General features: G+C 45.2%; 2 protein-coding genes across 5 annotated transcripts in view; one reads left to right on the top strand and one right to left on the bottom strand.

Annotated features, from left to right (window-relative positions):
• ZNF410 (zinc finger protein 410) overlaps positions 1-3,583 on the top strand; it is a 43,612-nt gene extending 40,029 nt beyond the window's left edge. For all 3 annotated transcript variants that reach the window (XM_007459718.1, XM_007459717.1, XM_007459719.1), the window contains one exon: positions 2,776-3,583. In XM_007459718.1, coding sequence (XP_007459780.1) covers positions 2,776-2,814 — 39 coding nt within the window. In that variant the 3' untranslated portion in view covers positions 2,815-3,583. The remainder of the gene's footprint in view (positions 1-2,775) is intronic.
• A 1,046-nt stretch (positions 3,584-4,629) lies between these two features.
• Positions 4,630-16,948, bottom strand: FAM161B (FAM161 centrosomal protein B). Of its 2 annotated transcripts, none has more exons than XM_007459721.1 (9): positions 16,773-16,839; positions 14,123-14,442; positions 12,809-13,359; positions 10,905-11,251; positions 10,293-10,420; positions 8,260-8,424; positions 7,932-8,031; positions 6,343-6,485; positions 4,630-5,262 (listed from the first exon to the last, which is right to left on the bottom strand). In XM_007459721.1, exons 1-9 carry the CDS (start codon positions 16,824-16,826, stop codon positions 5,124-5,126), a joined length of 1,947 nt encoding a protein of 648 aa, XP_007459783.1. In that variant the 5' UTR covers positions 16,827-16,839; the 3' UTR covers positions 4,630-5,123. The 2 variants fall into 2 exon arrangements, with proteins under 2 accessions (XP_007459783.1, XP_007459782.1); XM_007459720.1 differs by having other exon boundaries at positions 4,992-5,259; positions 6,340-6,485; positions 16,773-16,948.
• Between the last annotated feature and the right edge of the window lie 112 nt (positions 16,949-17,060).

Raw genomic sequence — 17,060 nt, forward strand, 5'->3', positions numbered from 1 at the left:
TCACCACCCCGGGTCCCCTGCATCGGCAGGCGGACTCTCAACCACTGCGCCACCAGGGAAGCCCCCAACGTTTACTTTTTTTATATTTGAAACTTTGGAGTTTTTCTCTCCCATACTGCTAAATACCTTTTTTAATTGAAGCACTCCAGATTATCCCAAATAAATGCCAGATGAATAAAGATAATTCATTCAACAAGATATTATGTACCTGATGTGTGCAAGGCACTCTGCTGGGTACTAGTTATACAGTAGTAAACAAAATATAATCTCTGTCTCAAAGAGCTTAGAGTCAAGAGTTAGGACCTCTGCCTTTTATAACTCCATAGCTATGTAAATGGTGCCCCTGGAGTTGTGCTGTACAGAGAGTTTAGAATGGGGAGGGCAACAGGTCAATGAACTGGCAATTTTTATACAGGGTAGTAGTGTTAGTCTTGGGGGAAGTCAGGGAATAAGTTTTAGAGTTTTAAGTTGAGACCTGAGGGATGAATAGCAATCATCTTGATGGAGAAGTGGGAGAGATTTGAAGAAATTTAACAGGCGTAAAGGTAGCAATGTGTACAAAGGAGAGGGAGCACGCCTGACTATGGAACCACAAAGGGTTGAATGTGATGGACATGGAATGGAGAGATTGGTGTGGGATGGAAAAATGAGAGCAGGAAAGACAAGCTGGTTCTTCTCTTTAAGGGCCTTATAGGGCATGATTTTATCCTGGGGGCACTGGGGAGCCACTGCATGGTTTTAAATGGGGTATGACATGGTCAGATTTGTGTATGCAGAAAGTCCAGTAATAGCACATTTGTTCTCTTGAACCTGTAGCTGGCTTCCAAGTGTCCTTGTCTGGGAGATGCTCACTCACAGCCTCAGGTAGACACAATAACACAGACTACCTAAAAAAAAAAAAAGGAAAACTTGGCCTTCACTCCAGGAGAACACAAAGGGCCTTTTAAGTCCTGTGTACCCAGTTTCAGAATGGAAGCCTCAGACGCTTAATAGAAAAATATTAACACCGCAAGAGGAAAGTGCTGCCCTGAGATGTAGTTGAAAATCCTTCACTATCACTTTTTCCTCATGGATCCTTATGTATTTACAAATATAACTTCTGTCTGAGCCTCACTTATTTTGTCTTTCCTTTACTATACCATTATTACCTTCCTGCCATCAAGGCATTTTCATTGCTCATCCCCTCCTTTTCCTTCTGAAGGTGGGCTTATCACATCCTCCAATACCTTCATTTTTTTTCAAGCTATAAGCCCCTAAAGGCTCCAGGCTTCATCCTCTTCCTCATCCGGGGTCCAGGTACTAACTGACTGTTCCTCCAGTGAGTGAGGAATATTGACTCCTTAGGGATTATTCTCAGATGCCAGAGAAGGCGAAGGCAATAGCAACCCTTAAAACAACACATGCCCGTTCCAAATTGTTTCTTAAAGATCACCATGCATTGTAGATCAGACCTGTAAGAATCTGCTGATGCACTTCTAATTGGACTCCTGTAAGTATGCTCTAAAAATAAAAATAACTTATCAAGAACAAGTGTCAGAAATTATCATGGAAAGTATATGAAAAACTACAAGTTAACTCTCACTCAGATGGTTCAAATTGGGCAATTCTGATTTTTCCTCAGTGTGGCCAGGTCTTCTGAGAATCAGACAGAGGACTCATTGTGCAGACCCAGCTGAGACCAGGGCTTTTGACCTTCTGTGGACTAAAGGTCATCTCAAATGGGGTTCCATAGCCACACTGACTTCACATTCTTGAATTCAAGAACCAGTATAAGTGATTGCCAGTTAGCTTTGACTATATCTTAGAATATTTCCCAAATAAAACAAGGAGGAAAACAAATTACAAATTCTTTAACATTTCTCATAAAGTGCCATTGCTAAGTTACAGTGTAAACATCTGGATCTTGGTCTAGATTAAAAATATACCATTCCTAATCTCTACCACACAGTATCAAATGAAATCTGTGGTTTCTTTCTCTAAGTTTTAAATTTTTCTTTAAATTCCATACCATTGAATTCTACTATGTAAATTACCTTCATCTATATTAAGATTACCAAATAAATATATCTCCAGCTCTAGAATTTATCTGATTAGATTTTAACAAACAATGTTTATTCTGTTTTCACTGTATTATTCCCATCTCATTTTCTTTTCATAATAAAATGGAACCCAATTTCATCAATTGTTGTACAAAAACACCTTTCAACAGGAACCTTGAATGTAGAGTAGAATGTCCACGGTAGCTGCCACCCTATTGGAGACTCTCAGGCTTGTCTTCCCTCATCACAGGAAAGGTATTTTAAGCCCAGGAAATCCCTGGATTTTTCATGAGTGAGTTGTAGCTCTCACGTAGAACTCCATTCCTTTTACTTCTCCTTGAGCCTTCAGCCCGTACTTTGGCTGGCTGACTGATGTAAGATTTTTGGTTCCACCAGTTCTGATTTCCCTGTGGTTATAGATTCCTCCATCACTGACTAGTGAGTATGTGATTACACAAATAATAGTTTGGCTTATAGGATATTATAATTATTATCAGGATATTTTACTGCTATAGTAGGAATGCCAGCATCATCAAATGGTCAAAGTGCTGTCCCAAGGCCAGTATATAAATGAGATCTATCAGTCTGTGCATATCTTCTGATTTGGAACTAGCTGTCCCTGACTCACCCCTGCAATGCACTCCCCACCCCCAATTGTAAACCTTTCACTTAGTATGAATTATTTTTCCTGTTATTCACTGGTAACTATTCCAGATTTGTTTTTAATCTCTTACAGTTACTAAACCAAGGAGATTTAACTGAAGGACGGACATGAGCATGGGTGCTGACTCCTGGAAGATCAGCTCTACCTGATCCCAGAGTGCATGTAGTGGGAACAGGATGCTTATGGCTCACAGTTTGCCAGAACCAAAATGAATCTGTGAAGGACAGGACCCCACTTTTGCCTCTGTTCATCTTTCCTGGCCTAGAAGATGACTGTAGGAGAGCTTCTCTTCAACTACCATCTGATTCAGACAAGAAAGCAAGCAGTGAATGTGGGCTGGGTAACTGTACCTACCTCTCTTCCCACTGCACAATTTTGGGATAGACTTCTCCCAAAAGTGAATTTGATTATTTGTTGGCTGAAGTTTCTCAGTAAGACTGTTGAGGGGAGGTTTTCCTTTGAAGAGTTTTCATCCCATACTGAGCTGTCTTTTCACATGGGTGAACTAAATCCTGCCACCAACCATAAAACTTCACCAAGAAGTTAAGCTTTCAAGATGCCTTGTTGCTTTCGAGAAGGGAGTGATGTCAGTTCTGCTGTGACATTCTCCCTTTAGCAACCTGAGTAAGAGACTCTCTGCCACTGGTCTTCAAAAAAAATAAATTACTTGAATCCCTGCTTGTCCCAGGCTGAGGTATTATCTTGTCCTATACACCTCTACTTGGCCACTTTGCTTTCTTTGTTTATGGAACATACAGTAGCATGTTAAGAGGTTGTTTGTTTTTGGCTTTTTGTTGTTTTTTTAAGTTAAAAATCACCTGATTCAGAGCTTCAATTGTTTTTCCTTTAAATAAACAAAACAGCCAGTCAGTTCTTTGGCTCCTTGGTTTAAACAAAATTTGTTTCCTTTTGAGAGGAGATTAAGAAAATAATTCAGTCTTTCCCTTTAAGATAGGGCACTGATTTACCCTCAGAAGTCCCTGCAGGTAAAACTGAGCTCAGAAGTCTTGGGGAAGATGACATGAGCATCTTCATCTCCAACTAGCAAACCCACGTGGTAGTTATCAGAGTATCATTCTTATCATCACCAAAAGGACCATGTTTGAGTCTGGAAAAATGGCAATAATAACAGATATTTTTGAATATTTCCAGAAAGATACTTTTAACAACATGAGAAAGGTTCTTCTGTCAGAGTAGGCACTCTTGCTACCATCATCCTGTCTTTAGAGTTACTGGGAGAGAATATTTCATTATTACTGGTGAGAAGAAAAGTATCCAGAGATCACCTACTAGAAAATCATGGCTGTCAGAAGTTTCAGATTTATTAGAATGAACCTCATGCTAACATAGTACACACATGCACACAGTGACACATTCTAAGCAGATAACAGCAAAGAATTAACTGCTGTTTTGAATAAAGTAATTATAGTTCTTAATTTGTTAATGACATGCATCATTATCCTGTGCTAGATAGACTGAGTTCATATCAATTACTTGTATTCTTAAAATGCCAGTTTTGGCTTCCAGTAGCCTTACTTTTATACTAGAACAGTGGTTTTCAACCAAGGACATTTTGCCACCCAGGGGACTTTTCGTAATATCTGGAGACATTTTTGGTTGTCATAACTGAGGAGAGGGGTGCTATTGGCATCTAGTAAATAGAGGCCAGGGGTACTGCTAATCATCCTACAATGTATAGCTCCCTCACCCAACACAGACTCATCTGGCCCAAAATATCAATAGTGCTGAGGCTGAGAAACCCCGTATTTGGGGTTGCAAACTTGTCATCCCCCGTGGGCTAATCTGATATACAAACATGTTTTGTTTTTCTCACATATTATTTCCAAATAATTTTTTTTTTTTGGCCGGGCTGCACAGCTTGTGGGATCTTAGTTCCCCGATTAGGGATTGAACCCCACGCCCTTAGCAGTGAAAGCGTGGAGTCCTAACCACTGGATGGCCATGGAATTCCCAGTAAGTTTTAAATTAGTTGCCGACATTTAAATGTGCCGACATGCACATTTCTGGTTTCTGTTGAAAATGTGGTTTATCTGGCAATTCTGGGCCTGTATTCCATCAGGGTTGATATTCTCTAGTCTCTACTATCTCCTAATCTGACAGCCGGCCCATTTGACCCATGTGTTTCCTGACTAGCCTCTGTAGGCATTTGGGCTTATGCCCTTTTTTCTGTACCTGTATGCTTAAGTGTGAGGCACAAAGCAAGAACCCTTAATTAGCTCTGATCCCTCTACCCTGAACTTCTCCACTTTGATTTACTTGGACCATTCTCTGTTATCTACTTTTCTTTCCCCCATTCTCCAAAAGGAACCATGACTCAAAACCCAAGTTTTGCCTGCCTTGACTCAACCCCAAGGGAGCTGCTTGATATTATTCGAAAGCAGTAGTTTTAAGTATACTGATTAACCAAATGATTTGAGATTATCTGGTAATTCATAAGACAGCTCCTCTAGTTCTTTCTCGGGGCTTGTAGGCTGTTCTAGAGATTCTTCTAAATCCTGCCGTGGATTCCTGATGCCAAGTTTTGTAGTTTCATGAGTGCTGCAGAATAAATTAAAGAATTATAAAATTTTAAATTTTAAATCAAAGGAAGCATCATGTAAGGCTTAAGCATAGTTTTAACATTATCATTATTTTGTACGGGGTATAAAAGCAAATTTCTAGGGGGAAAACTGAGATAGGAATTAGGGGAAGGGCTACTAGGACTTGAAACAAAATTGAGAGTAATAGAAATACTGTGCTTTTCTCCCTTTGACTTATATGATATCAATGGAGGAGGTGGTGCTAATGAGTTGCTTTTAAAAAATGCTAGGTTTGGGACTTCCCTGGTGGTGCAGTGGTTAAGAATCCGCCTGCCAATGCAGGGGACACAGGTTCGAGCCCTGGTCTGGGAAGATCCCGCATGCCACAGAGCAACTAAGCCTGTGCGCCACAACTACTAAGCCTGTGCTCTACAGTCCACAAGCCACAGCTACTAAAGCTCACGTGCCTAGAGCCTGTGCTCCACAACAAGAGAAGCCACCGCAGTCAGAAGCCTGTGCACAGCAATGAAGAGCAGCCCCCACTTACCACAACTAGAGAAAGCCCGCACACAGCAACGAAGAAGACCTGACGCAGCCATAAATAAATAAATAAATAAATATTTTTTAAAAAGCTAGATTTGAACAAGCCATGGTGACCAAGCTGAGGGGAAAAGAAAGGCTTTGATCGTACAGGATATTTACAGCTTTTATTGTGGCCCTACAACGGTTTTCCCTTTCACTTATCCAACAAGTAAATAAATGAAGTGTAGTTTATCATTTTATAGGAAGTAAAAATATACATGATTTTTCTTCAGAATTGAAGTAGAAGTACTTTTGACTGATGGCATTGGACTGGGATTGGAAAAATGATCTGTTTCAAATTGAAGGAATCTAGACCTAATACACAATAGCTATATTTTATTCACAACTGCACTACTCACCAAATTTAAATGTGTTACTTGGAGGTCTCTAGATTAGTATTCTATAAATATAGGATTGTGATCTCAAAATATGAGTGACTGTTCTAAAGCTTCCTCCCAGTGGCATTACTAGAGATGCAACTTGAGAGCTGCAGGATGACAGCAGTATCTCCGATTACCTGGGACAATCACGGACTTCTGATTGCTCCTTCCATTGTAAAGCCCAGTTGCCCTGACCCTTGTTCCTCACAAAGTCTTCATCCAGCCCAGCATGCTTCAGGGTGTCTCGATACCGTTGTTCTGCTTCCTTCCTGGCAAGGTCCTGTGGAATGGAAATTAATCTGCTGTAGCTGAATTACCAGATAATTCTAAATTGCTTGCTTAATCTGTATGCTTATAATACTGCTTTTCCACGCCACCACCCCCCAGTAGTGCTGGACACAGATTTGTATGAAAATTACTTAGAGCCTTATTTTCAAGCTTTAAAGTACATAGGAACTACCTGAAGATCGGGTTAAAATGCAGATTCTTATTAGGTAGTTCTCAGATGGGGCCTGCAATTCTGTATTTCTAATACTCTCAGGAGATGCCAACTGTTGTTTTGGGAACCACACCTTTGTGAGGCAAGGATTTAGATTTTTGGAAGACCAAGTGAGACCCAGATGAAAAAGATGGACTAAAAACATTTTTAACATTTAAAAGCAACCAAACCATCATCAGGAACACTGAAATATAACAAATTGAAAATAAGCTGCACTTGTAACATTCTTAACAGGATGGATGGTATGCATGTAGACCAGGAAAAGGTTATTTTTTGTTTAAGTGTTCAAGAGCAAAGTCATAGAGAGTACTTTGTATTTTTCCTAGAGTGGTGAAAGATCTTTTGAGATCTGAGAGTGAGCTTGCTAGGAAAAGGCTACCATGAAGAGCAAACGTCATTATGAGAAATTTTTACTCAGCAATGCAAGTTGCTAAGTAAATCCAAGACAGTCCAGTGTGTGTGTAATATGTAGCGGATTGGGGAGGACTGGACCCAGGAAATGCCTAAATAATGCACTGGCTATAAGACAGATAATGCCCAACATTTGGAACCAGGTCACTAGGGAATGCCAACTTTTGTTTGAAACTCGGGAGAGGAGAGAGATCTACAGAGCTTGATGCAGCTCAAAGCTATCTGGGATGGTGGCCTTTCTAAGACTGTTCAAGTAGCCCCAGAGCTTCCTTAGGGAGATCTCAACTATGTCCAACTTCCCTAGGAATCTAGAGAACATCTTAAAGTGACTCTTCCAACCAGAAAGCCACTTAATCTGGAAGAGGCCTTGTGGGGTGCTTGCGAGCATCTCAACCCCTGAAGACCTATAAATGTGCCACAGCTGTAGAGGCTGCGGGTGCCCAGGGCACCAGCACTACAGGAGGATAGATGACATTAGCAAGTTAAAGATACTCCAACACAGCCAAACTGTCAATTGTATGCCTGGGATCTAACCTCCACTCTGATTCAAGCTGAAGGCTAGACTATAGCGAAAACCCCAGGAAGTGAAATATCCCTTTATAGATGCCTTTGGAATCCAGTCTTGGATGAAATCAGTCCAGTGTTCACCACTGCACTACTTACTTTGGGGAAAGATGGTAGTAATAAAATGAGCCAAATTTAGAATCTTTCTGAGCCTAAAGGAAGTGTTTAATACCCAGATATTAAGCTGTTTCATAATTTCTAAGAGCCCTTTCATCTAAGACAGAAAGAAAGTGAATGATGGTTTAGATTTACCTTGGTAACTTGTTCGAAGAGATAGGGCCTTATTTGTATTCTCTTCTTCATTTCCTCCAATTCTTTCTTATACTCTTTTGCTCTTTTACGGTCATTGTTCCTGGAATTAACAAGATTTTTAGAATGAATTCCAGGTTTTTCCAATCCGGAATACCTTTAATTTCAGTTAAGTGGAATAACTCCCACAGACATTGTAAATTCCTAACTATGCCTGGCAAAATCCTTGACTCTATGGTTACAGGAGCCTACTGTAATAACCCCATTTTGCCATTTTCAAGGCAAATGGCTCCCAAGGTAGTTATCCCTTAGACACACAGAGGACACCGACCGATTCTCTTTCAGCTTTGCTTTGAACACCTCCTCCAGGCTTTTATGGGGATCCATGGCTTTTGCACGCAAGGTCACAGATTTAGATATCGCCTGACACTTCTTTTTGTGCATCTCCGACCACTGAGTACTTTGATCTGCTTTGTCCTTTTTCTCAAGTGAACTTCTAAAGGGAAGAGGCAAAAAAAGAATACAAATGACCGACCTGGGTATACTTAAAAGCAATCTTAGTAACCTCTCTGGAAAGTCAGTTGGTTTTTTCTATGAATGGGTGAGTAATTTACCACATTGGCATTTCAGAAAGAATAAGATTCTGGATTAAATGCACTGGCAGATGAAGCCTTCCCAGCACTATGGACAGTGAGTTTCTACCCCAGGAGAAGTTCATTAATTGAACTGAAAAACATGAGTTAAAATATTCTTGCACTCAGATGTCCTGCCATCTGGAAACAAAATAATACTAATTGCTACCATTTGCTGAGCTACCTACACTGAACCACGTGCAGAGAGGCACCAATAAGTGCTTTATAGCCATTAGCTTTTGTAAATTCTCATAGCTGCCCTGTGAGGTAAGGACTGTAAGTCTCCCTTTTTATAGGCAACAAGATTGAGCCTCAGGGAGGGTAAACCACTTGCTTGAAGCTACCCAGCATGCCAGTGGAAAAGCCAAGATTAGAACCAGGATGTCTGACTCCCAAGCCTCTGCCCTTGACAACTGTGCTGTAAATGGTGGGCTGGAAGGTGCCTGGGTTCATGGTCCTTTGGGAATACAAACCTGCATTTCCACAGAGAACTGGAAATGGGCCTCCCTCAATGCACAATTTGGGGTCAACCAGCAGCACTGAGTTTGTACAAATATCATTCTACAAGGTACTATGGAGAGTTCTACCAAAAGAAAAAACAGTCAAGACTCTTGCAGTAGGGTGTTTATATTCAAATGGACTTATTAGGAAGGAGGGCATGACAGTTTAATCTGCTAATATATCAAACTCCCTATTGCAGAACGCAGATATGGACATTCTCTGCAGGTGGGCCACTGTCTGGTTCATGAGACCTATTGTAGTGGGACCTCAGGATTCTGATGCATTTAGCCTTGATTTAGTAACTCTGTGAAATTTGAGGAAGGAGGGAGTATCCCTTGGATTCTAAATACATTTCTAAAATCCCTGTTGTGGGTCTTAAAGAGCCAAGTAGATTCCATGTACTCCTCTGTGAGCCCCACAGGAAGGCACTGAGATGCCAGTCCTCTCCCAGAGCTAAGCCACCAGTTACAGCATGACCTCTCCTGCTGACTTCAGCTCAGAGGCCTAGTGGAGGAACTCCTGCTGGGGTGCTGGCTGGATGAGACTACCATGACAGAGTCAGGTCAGTTAAAGAGTTAAAAATAAGGAGGCTCCTGCTTCACAACCGACTTCTAATACTTTCCCAAGATGAATCTCAGAGAATCTCAAATTTGTGTGATGGATGCCTAATCTTTGTGGCAGGGTCACACACACAGGTTCAGGCTTCTCTGAATTCCTGTTCCTAATGCTTCCTTCCTCTTTCACCAGTGGGTCTTTACGCATGTTATTCTGTTTGGAAACGTGTTTCTTTCCAGCCTTTGTCTGGCTGACTTCTCATTCTTCAGGTTTCACCTCAGGCATCTATTACAAAAGACCCAGGCTGCCCAGTGCCCGCTCCCCGCCACAGTCCCCTGCATTTCCCCATCACTGTGCTACTCACAAGATGTGGTAGTTGCTTCTTTGCCTTTCTGTATTTCAGACTAGATATTAAACTATAGGTTCTATAAGGTATCTCCAGCCTTAATGCTGTGCCTGGCACAAAGTAAGTCCCCCAAGAATATTGGCTGAGTGATGGTTAAGTGTTCTCCAGCGCTAAGTGTGGAGAGTCACATGAATTCCTGTCCTGATCAAGACTCTCCTTCCACCCCTTTCAGTCTCTCTGATAAAGGAGAGAAGGCCCAGCAGCGGAGTGCTTTCCAGCACTGGGGCCAAGATCTGAGCACTGTGGGTCTCATGCAGCCTGACCACTCACCTGACTGCAGATTCCCTCTTCCTGGTGGCGTCTGTGATGTGCACGGGGAGGGTGTTGGCAGAGAGGGAAGCAAGGCCACTCAGAGAACGACTCCTTGGCAGGGGTGTGCTGGGTGGCTGTGGAGATTCCTAGAAGAAATGAAGGCTAATATTGGTAGGACAGCACGTGCAATTAGTTTCTATCTTAACTAGGATTCAATTTTAGTGAAGGACTAGTCAGAGAATCTTCAGTTCTTTCTTGGGGTTAAGGCAAGGGTAATGAGAGCTTGAGTTTAGTTAAACAGGGCAAGACTTGGATATCAATCCCAAAGTTTTTAATTAAATGAGAAGAGTTCTTTGGAATTGGTATTGGGACATGGCAATTGACCCCAACTCCCTGCCTTCCAGACTTGCTTGCACTTATTTCTGCAAAATCCCTCTACAGAGAGGGAAGGAAGGGAAGTATTCTTGTGGTCTTAAATTTTTAGGAACCGTGGATCTGCTTACAGCTGAGCCGGTGTTTTAAGAAAATTAAGATAGAAAAGTGTCATGAGAAGTGCCTTCCATTGAGACCTGGCCCCTCCTGTGTTTAGGGCCTCAGCCCTGACCCTCCTGCAGTGGTCTGGGCTCTCACCCTCCTCCCTTCAGAGGCGGCAGCATCACAGGGCCGAGGAGTACGACGCAGACTGGCGGTTCTCAGCAAGAAGGGCTTGTTGCGAGTCACCTCCTGGGTGTCTCTTCTCTTGGCAGCTCTTTTCTGGAAGGCCTTGTAAAGTTCTTCATAGTCAGGGACAGCAGGATTCACCCGAGGCTGGAATCCAAAGTCAGTGTGCAGAAACCCAAGCTTCTCCTCCCGGGTCCGGGTGGCTATTCGAGGCTGTGAGTCAGCCCGGCCACTGGAGGAGGCAATGGGGGAGGAGGCCATCTGGAGCATGTCCAGGGCTCTCATCTGGATGCGAATTTTCCTCAAGAGCTCAGCTTCTGTGGAGAGGAAGTCAGGGGAGCAAGGGGTGAGAAGGGACCAAGCCTCAAACCAAAAGGTGTGGTGAGCTTTCCCTCTTAAACACCCGCAGTTAGTGTGCTGGAACTCAGCATTAACTTTTCAGGAATTTTCCGAGCTAGTTGGCATCGTGTGGAAAGCTTGAAATTGGCCAGGAGAGGAGTATTTATACCATGAAAATGGCAAACACTGCAAATCAACTTCCTATTTTTTTCCTGGAGAGTGCCTTAATGAATATTGACTAGGACACCACTGCTGTGTGCCAATCAGGCTGCAGAAGCAGCTACCATTTACACTTACTGAGCACTTTCTACAGTTCCTTCTTCAGAGATGGAGCAGGAGGGGTGGGCCAGTCACCTGCTCCTCTCCCAGGTCTCCCTTCTCAGGCAGAGGCCCCACCGTCCACCCAACTGCCCAAGCCCACTGCCCACATTGTTCTCACGTCCTCCTCGCTCATCAGTCCTGCCGCCTCCTCCTCTTTAACCGCTCTCCGGTCCAGCCTCTTTTCATCCTCCCTGCTACTAGTTTCATAATTTCTCAGTTGAATCACTGAAATAGGCTCCTACAGATCAACATCCCTCTGGACTTGCCCGTCCCCCTATAATTATCTCTACAGCAGAGTGAGCTTTCTGAACTTCATATCTGATCATGAGCCACCCTACTTAAAACCCTTCAGTGGCTCCCCCTGCCCTTGGGATGAAGTCCAAACTCCCTCCCATGGCCTACAAGGCCCCAGGTCTGGCCAGTGCCTGTCTGTCCCACCGCCGCTCCTCTTCTGTCTCCCCTCTACCTTTCCATGCCTTGGGTGTGCTCAGCTTTCTCACCTCCATGCTATTACCTTTGCCTGGTACACTCTTCTTCCCTCTTCATTGAATTCACCATGGCTCCTCCTTCAGGGTCAGCGCTCACTTTCCCTCGGGACTTTCCCTAACTGTTCCCACCGCTCACCACACTCTAAGTCAGGTCCCTCTGTTATAGGTGACAGTGGACCCCTAGGCTTCCCCCTTTAACTCCTGCAAGTGACTTATCACATTTGTAATTATTTGTCTCCCTCCCATGTCCACAAACTCCACGTCTATTTATTCACGCCTGGGACGTGGCGCATGCTACAGAATGAGTGAATAAAGCCAGAGTCCTTTAACTGAGCTATGCGTCTTGAAATGAGTACCTCACAGGATGTGGAGGGCTTTCCTCGGGGCAGCTGGCTAGTGGTGACGCAGGCCTAGGCTGGTACTCAGATGTCTCATTGGTTCTCTGCTCCGGCACCCGAGCTGCCGCAGAGGCCTCAGTACCCACTCACTGAGCCAGGTGAGGTCAACGGGATGAACCCGGGGCCTCCTACTCCTCTCCCGACTAGGCGCCCCCATTGTATGGGCAGATCCAACCCTACCCCGTGGCCTGCACTGAGCAAGGCCTCTAGCGGGTCTGCCCGAACAGCCCATCTCCGAGCCAGGGTGACCCCTGAGCCCAACTAAATCCCCACAGCACTGCTTGGTACCCCCAGGCAGGAGGCAGGCAGGAGGCAAGGATGTCCTTACCCTGGAGTTTGTCCCCGAGGGCTGGCTCCAGAATGGACGTGGGGATCCTCCTGGTGGCCTTCTGCTTGGGGGCTTTGGCCTTAGCTGTGGCGACCAGGTCCCTCTGTTGAATGGCTTTCTTTCGCTGCTCGTCCTTCCCCAGGAAGCTGAAGGGCTTCAAGGAAGAGAGGAGCAGTTCCTTCCTCTTCTGGATCCCTGCCCGCCTGCGTGCCTCGTTGCGCTCCATGATCTCCTGGTAGAGGGGCAGGTAGATGTGCGCAGGCACAGGCTGTGCCCGGAACTGCCGGTGGCACTCGGCCTCCTCCTGGCCCTGCTTCTGGGCCTGCTGCCTCTCATGCTCAAAGGAGGCAGGGGAGGCCAGCCACTGGGCCTTCTTCCAGGCCTCGCGCAGCGTCATGCGGAACGGCTGAGGGACGGTGATGGATGATGCCCAGGAGCTGATGCTTCTGTGCTGGGAGGGAGGCCTGGAGCTGGAGGGTGGCTGAGGCTGAGCCTTGGGAAGATCGGAGGGCAGGTTGCTCAAGGAGCTGCAGCGCCTCACGGAGCCACACCTGTGGGAAGAGAGCAGCTCTGTGTGTGGAGGACAGGGGGGCCAGGAGGCCCGGCTCCTCCAAGATCCTCCTCCTTCCCCCTCCCTTCCAACAGGTCACAGTTAGTTTCTCAGCCTCACATTGCAGCCCCACAGGCCTCTAGGCCTGCGCCTTTCTCAACAGGCTTCTCTCCTTCCCACAGGCCATCCTAGCAGCCCTAGTAGAAAGTCTCTCCCTAGAATGGACCCGAGAATTGCCACTTTGCACTCAATATTTTCATTCGGTAGAGAGAAGAGTTCATTCGCGCACAGGAAGCCTTTAGAGTCAGGCCCAGGTTCCGGTCTTGCTTCAAACAATGACCAGCTGTGTGACCTTGAGCAAGGTTCTCATGGAACCTCAATTTCTTCATCTGTAGAATGGCAAAAATAGTATCTACTTACAGGGTGATTGGGAGGAGAAAGTAAATATTAAATGAGATAAAGTATGTAGCAGGGCTTGGCCAAGGGAAATGGACCTTGTTGCCATTCTCAGGGAGGTACTATATTTGGGAAAGGCATCTCTTTAATTGATTCCAAACCTTCAGGTGACTCAAAGTTACCCAAAGTGATTCAGGACTGCTGGGTAGGAATCAGAACAAGTTTGGCTGATTCTGGGCTGAAGCCTGGGTAGGTGGCACTTACAGGAGTGGTCTTTGTTTTACTGAGGAGGAAGGTGAGGCCCAGAGTCATGATGTGACTTGGCCAGAGTTGTGCAGTGAGGCAGCTGTTGAATTGCACTGCCTTACCTCGGAGACGGGGGGGACTGCACCTGTGGCTTCCCCCTGCCTTTGTCTTGGAAGGAACTCTCCAGGTCCTCATCATCTTCAGAGAGGCTTTCATCACTGTCTGGGTCAGACAGATAAAGGGATTCCAACAGGCACCACCTGCCTTTCTGCCTTAGTGCCTGCAGGGTCTCGTAAAAACTCGCAGTTGAGTCCGAAGTAGAATCTGTCTCCTCCTCTGGGCTGATGAACTCACTGAGTTTGCCAGCCCTGGGCAAAACCAGCCCATTCCCACACAGCTCCTCTTCTGCCTCTGTGTCTGAGGAGGATTTGGGGGGAAATATCTGAAATGAAGTAGAGCAAGACTGTAGGTCAAACTGTGATTTAAAAACGTAACTACTAATTTCATTTTAAATAAGTATACATTAGGGACTGGGGCGGGGGACAAAGAAAAATATGTTCCTTGCTTTAAAGAAATTTCACATATTGGTATATGAGGTGTGCTTGGTTGAAGGGTGGGAAAGGGAAGCAGAGAGCTGAAGTTGGTTCATGCAGTCCGGTGAGCATTTATGGAGAACCTACCTTCACCATGCACCCCTGCTCTCCAGGAATCCTACCTGTAACTTTGGCCACACTCTGGGACCTGCCCTACTTGGGTTTTACCTACTTGTTGCCAATCTTCCTTTTCCTGCTTCCCTTGTCTATACCGCTGCTTTCCTCATATTCTAGCTAATTCCTACCCTGTTACTAGGAATGAGTAATTAACAGGAGAGACAGTGTGGTCGAGCTGAAAGGGTCCTAGAAAGTGAGAAATCCAACTGGGCTTAAATACTCCATTCAGAAAATATTTATTGGGTGCCTTATGTGCATTGAGTATTAGGCTGCGAACAAGGCAAACAAGGTCCCTACTCTCATGAGGCTTACATCCTAGTGAAGGGAGAAAGATAATGTAAGATGGTAATAAATTCAATAAAAGCCATGAAACTGTGAGATTATAGAGTGATGGAGTGGCTATGGGACGCTTTTCTGTTGATAAAAGCCCATCAGATAAAGACTAGGAATATACCTGTAATCAGAACTCGGTTTATTAATTTGCTACAGCATACCATGGGAAAATATAGGGAACTTGGCATGGGGTGGGGGCTTTTTCTAGGGTTGGCTTGTCCTGAATGATTCTGAGGAGGGTTAGGGGAAGCAAAGATGGATGGATGCCGTCAGAAAGAGGTCACAGTTTAGTAAGTAGGTGAATGAGCAATTTTTATTCAAAAGGTGACAAGAGCAAAGTAGGGCTGAGTAAATAATTAGTAAGTAATTGATAAGTAAGCATAATCATTTAGAATTATGGGGTATTAGTCGTTTTGCAGGTACAGTGTGGCCCTGTGAGAAATACTGATTTCTGCTGATCTTGCTGCTGGCCTCATCTGGGTCTATTACAGTCTGAGTTTTACTTTCCCAGTCTTGGGATGATTTTTACTTTCTCACTGTGGAGGACTTTTAGACTGACACCTGACTGGTGAGAAAAACTCCAGCCTTGCTAAGATCTGGGGTAAGAGGGTTTGGGGTTCGAAGAAAAGCAAATACAGGCCTTGAGGCAGAGACAAAATTTTGGACTTTTGGAGAGGTAGAAAGAGGGCCAGTGTGGTTGGAGGATAGTAGCAAGAGATATCCTGAAAGAAGCAGGCTGGGGCCATGATGGGACCGCACAGGGTGACTGGTTGGTTGCAGCTGGAAACCAGTTGGGAAGGGCCGCTGGCAGGCCACCAAGTGACACTTGGTGATGGTTGAACTGGGTCCAGCTCTAATACTGAAAAGAACACTGGATTCTGAGTCAAAGGTATGTATGTGCTCTAGCCCTCACTCTGCTACTAAAGAGCGTGTGATTTTAGGAGAATTCCTTTTTTAAAAAACGACTTTATTGGGCTTCCCTGGTGGCGCAGTGGTTGAGAGTCCGCCTGCCGATGCAGGAGACACGGGTTCCTGCCCCGGTCTGGGAAGATCCCACATGAGGCGGAGCGGCTGGGCCCGTGAGCCATGGCCGCTGAGCCTGCGCGTCCAGAGCCTGTGCTCCGCAACGGGAGGGGTCGCAACAGTGAGGCCCGCGTACCGCAAAAAAAAAAACCCGACTTTATTGATATAATTCACACCTACTATACAATTCATACAAGTGTACAATTCAGTGGGTTTCGGTATACTCAGAGTTGTGCAACCATCACCACAATCAATTTTAATAACCCCCCAAAAGACTCCATTCCATTTAGCACTCACTCCCTATTTTCCCTAACCCTCCTCATTCCCCAACCCCTAAGCGACCACCAATTTACTTTGTCTCTATGAATTTGGGGGCAAATTTCTTAATCTCTCTGTGCCTCATTTTTCTCTTCTACAAAATGGAGACAACAATCGTGCTGTTAGTCCTGGGGTGGTTGAGAGGATAAGCGGAAACTGGGGGCCATTTCTATGGTTCTATAAAGAGCTTGACGTAAGGCCTAAGGGGTTCAGGTCCCGGAGATATAAGAGTCCGCCTCCGCATCCGTAAACACTGCCCGTTTTAATCCCACGCCCCTGTGACACGCCCTTGCCGTCTGTCTCCAAGGCAACTTCAAACAGTTTCCTCTCTTAGGGATTTCTTTCCGGGGCGCAGACACGATAACTCCCCTTCTTTTTATCCCCTCACCTGACGGCTCCACTGAGCGCCGCCGGAGGCTCCCGCAGACCTCCCCACGGTCATCTTCTCAGCTGGGAAGAGACAGAAGCGGCGGAGACAGCGGGGATGACAGCGGCAGTGGAGGTGCAAGCTAAGCGGGTCAGGTTCCTCCCCTTTCTAACTTGGGCCTCTGATTGGCTCCCAGGCGGATACACGAACCAGTCCCCTTCCCAGGCAGCCTCTAATCTATCCCGCCCAAGCAGGCAAAGTTCGTTTCCTGATTGGCCTATTCTCTTTGCACGTTATACTTCCGGTTTA

The sequence above is a fragment of the Lipotes vexillifer genome, unplaced genomic scaffold (assembly GCF_000442215.2).
Source record: "Lipotes vexillifer unplaced genomic scaffold, Lipotes_vexillifer_v1.1 scaffold39, whole genome shotgun sequence".
Taxonomy (NCBI): Eukaryota; Metazoa; Chordata; class Mammalia; order Artiodactyla; family Lipotidae; genus Lipotes; species Lipotes vexillifer.

Excerpts from the sequence above, each read along its gene's own strand:
- FAM161B (XM_007459721.1), bottom strand. The coding sequence starts at position 16,826 with ATGACCGTGGGGAGGTCTGCGGGAGCCTCCGGCGGCGCTCAGTGGAGC. Across the intron at positions 8,032-8,259 it reads GCAAAGCTGAAAGAGAATCG|GAACAATGACCGTAAAAGAG; the intron begins GTCGGTGTCCTC and ends TGTTAATTCCAG. Across the intron at positions 6,486-7,931 it reads TCTTCGAACAAGTTACCAAG|GACCTTGCCAGGAAGGAAGC; the intron begins GTAAATCTAAAC and ends TCCATTCCACAG.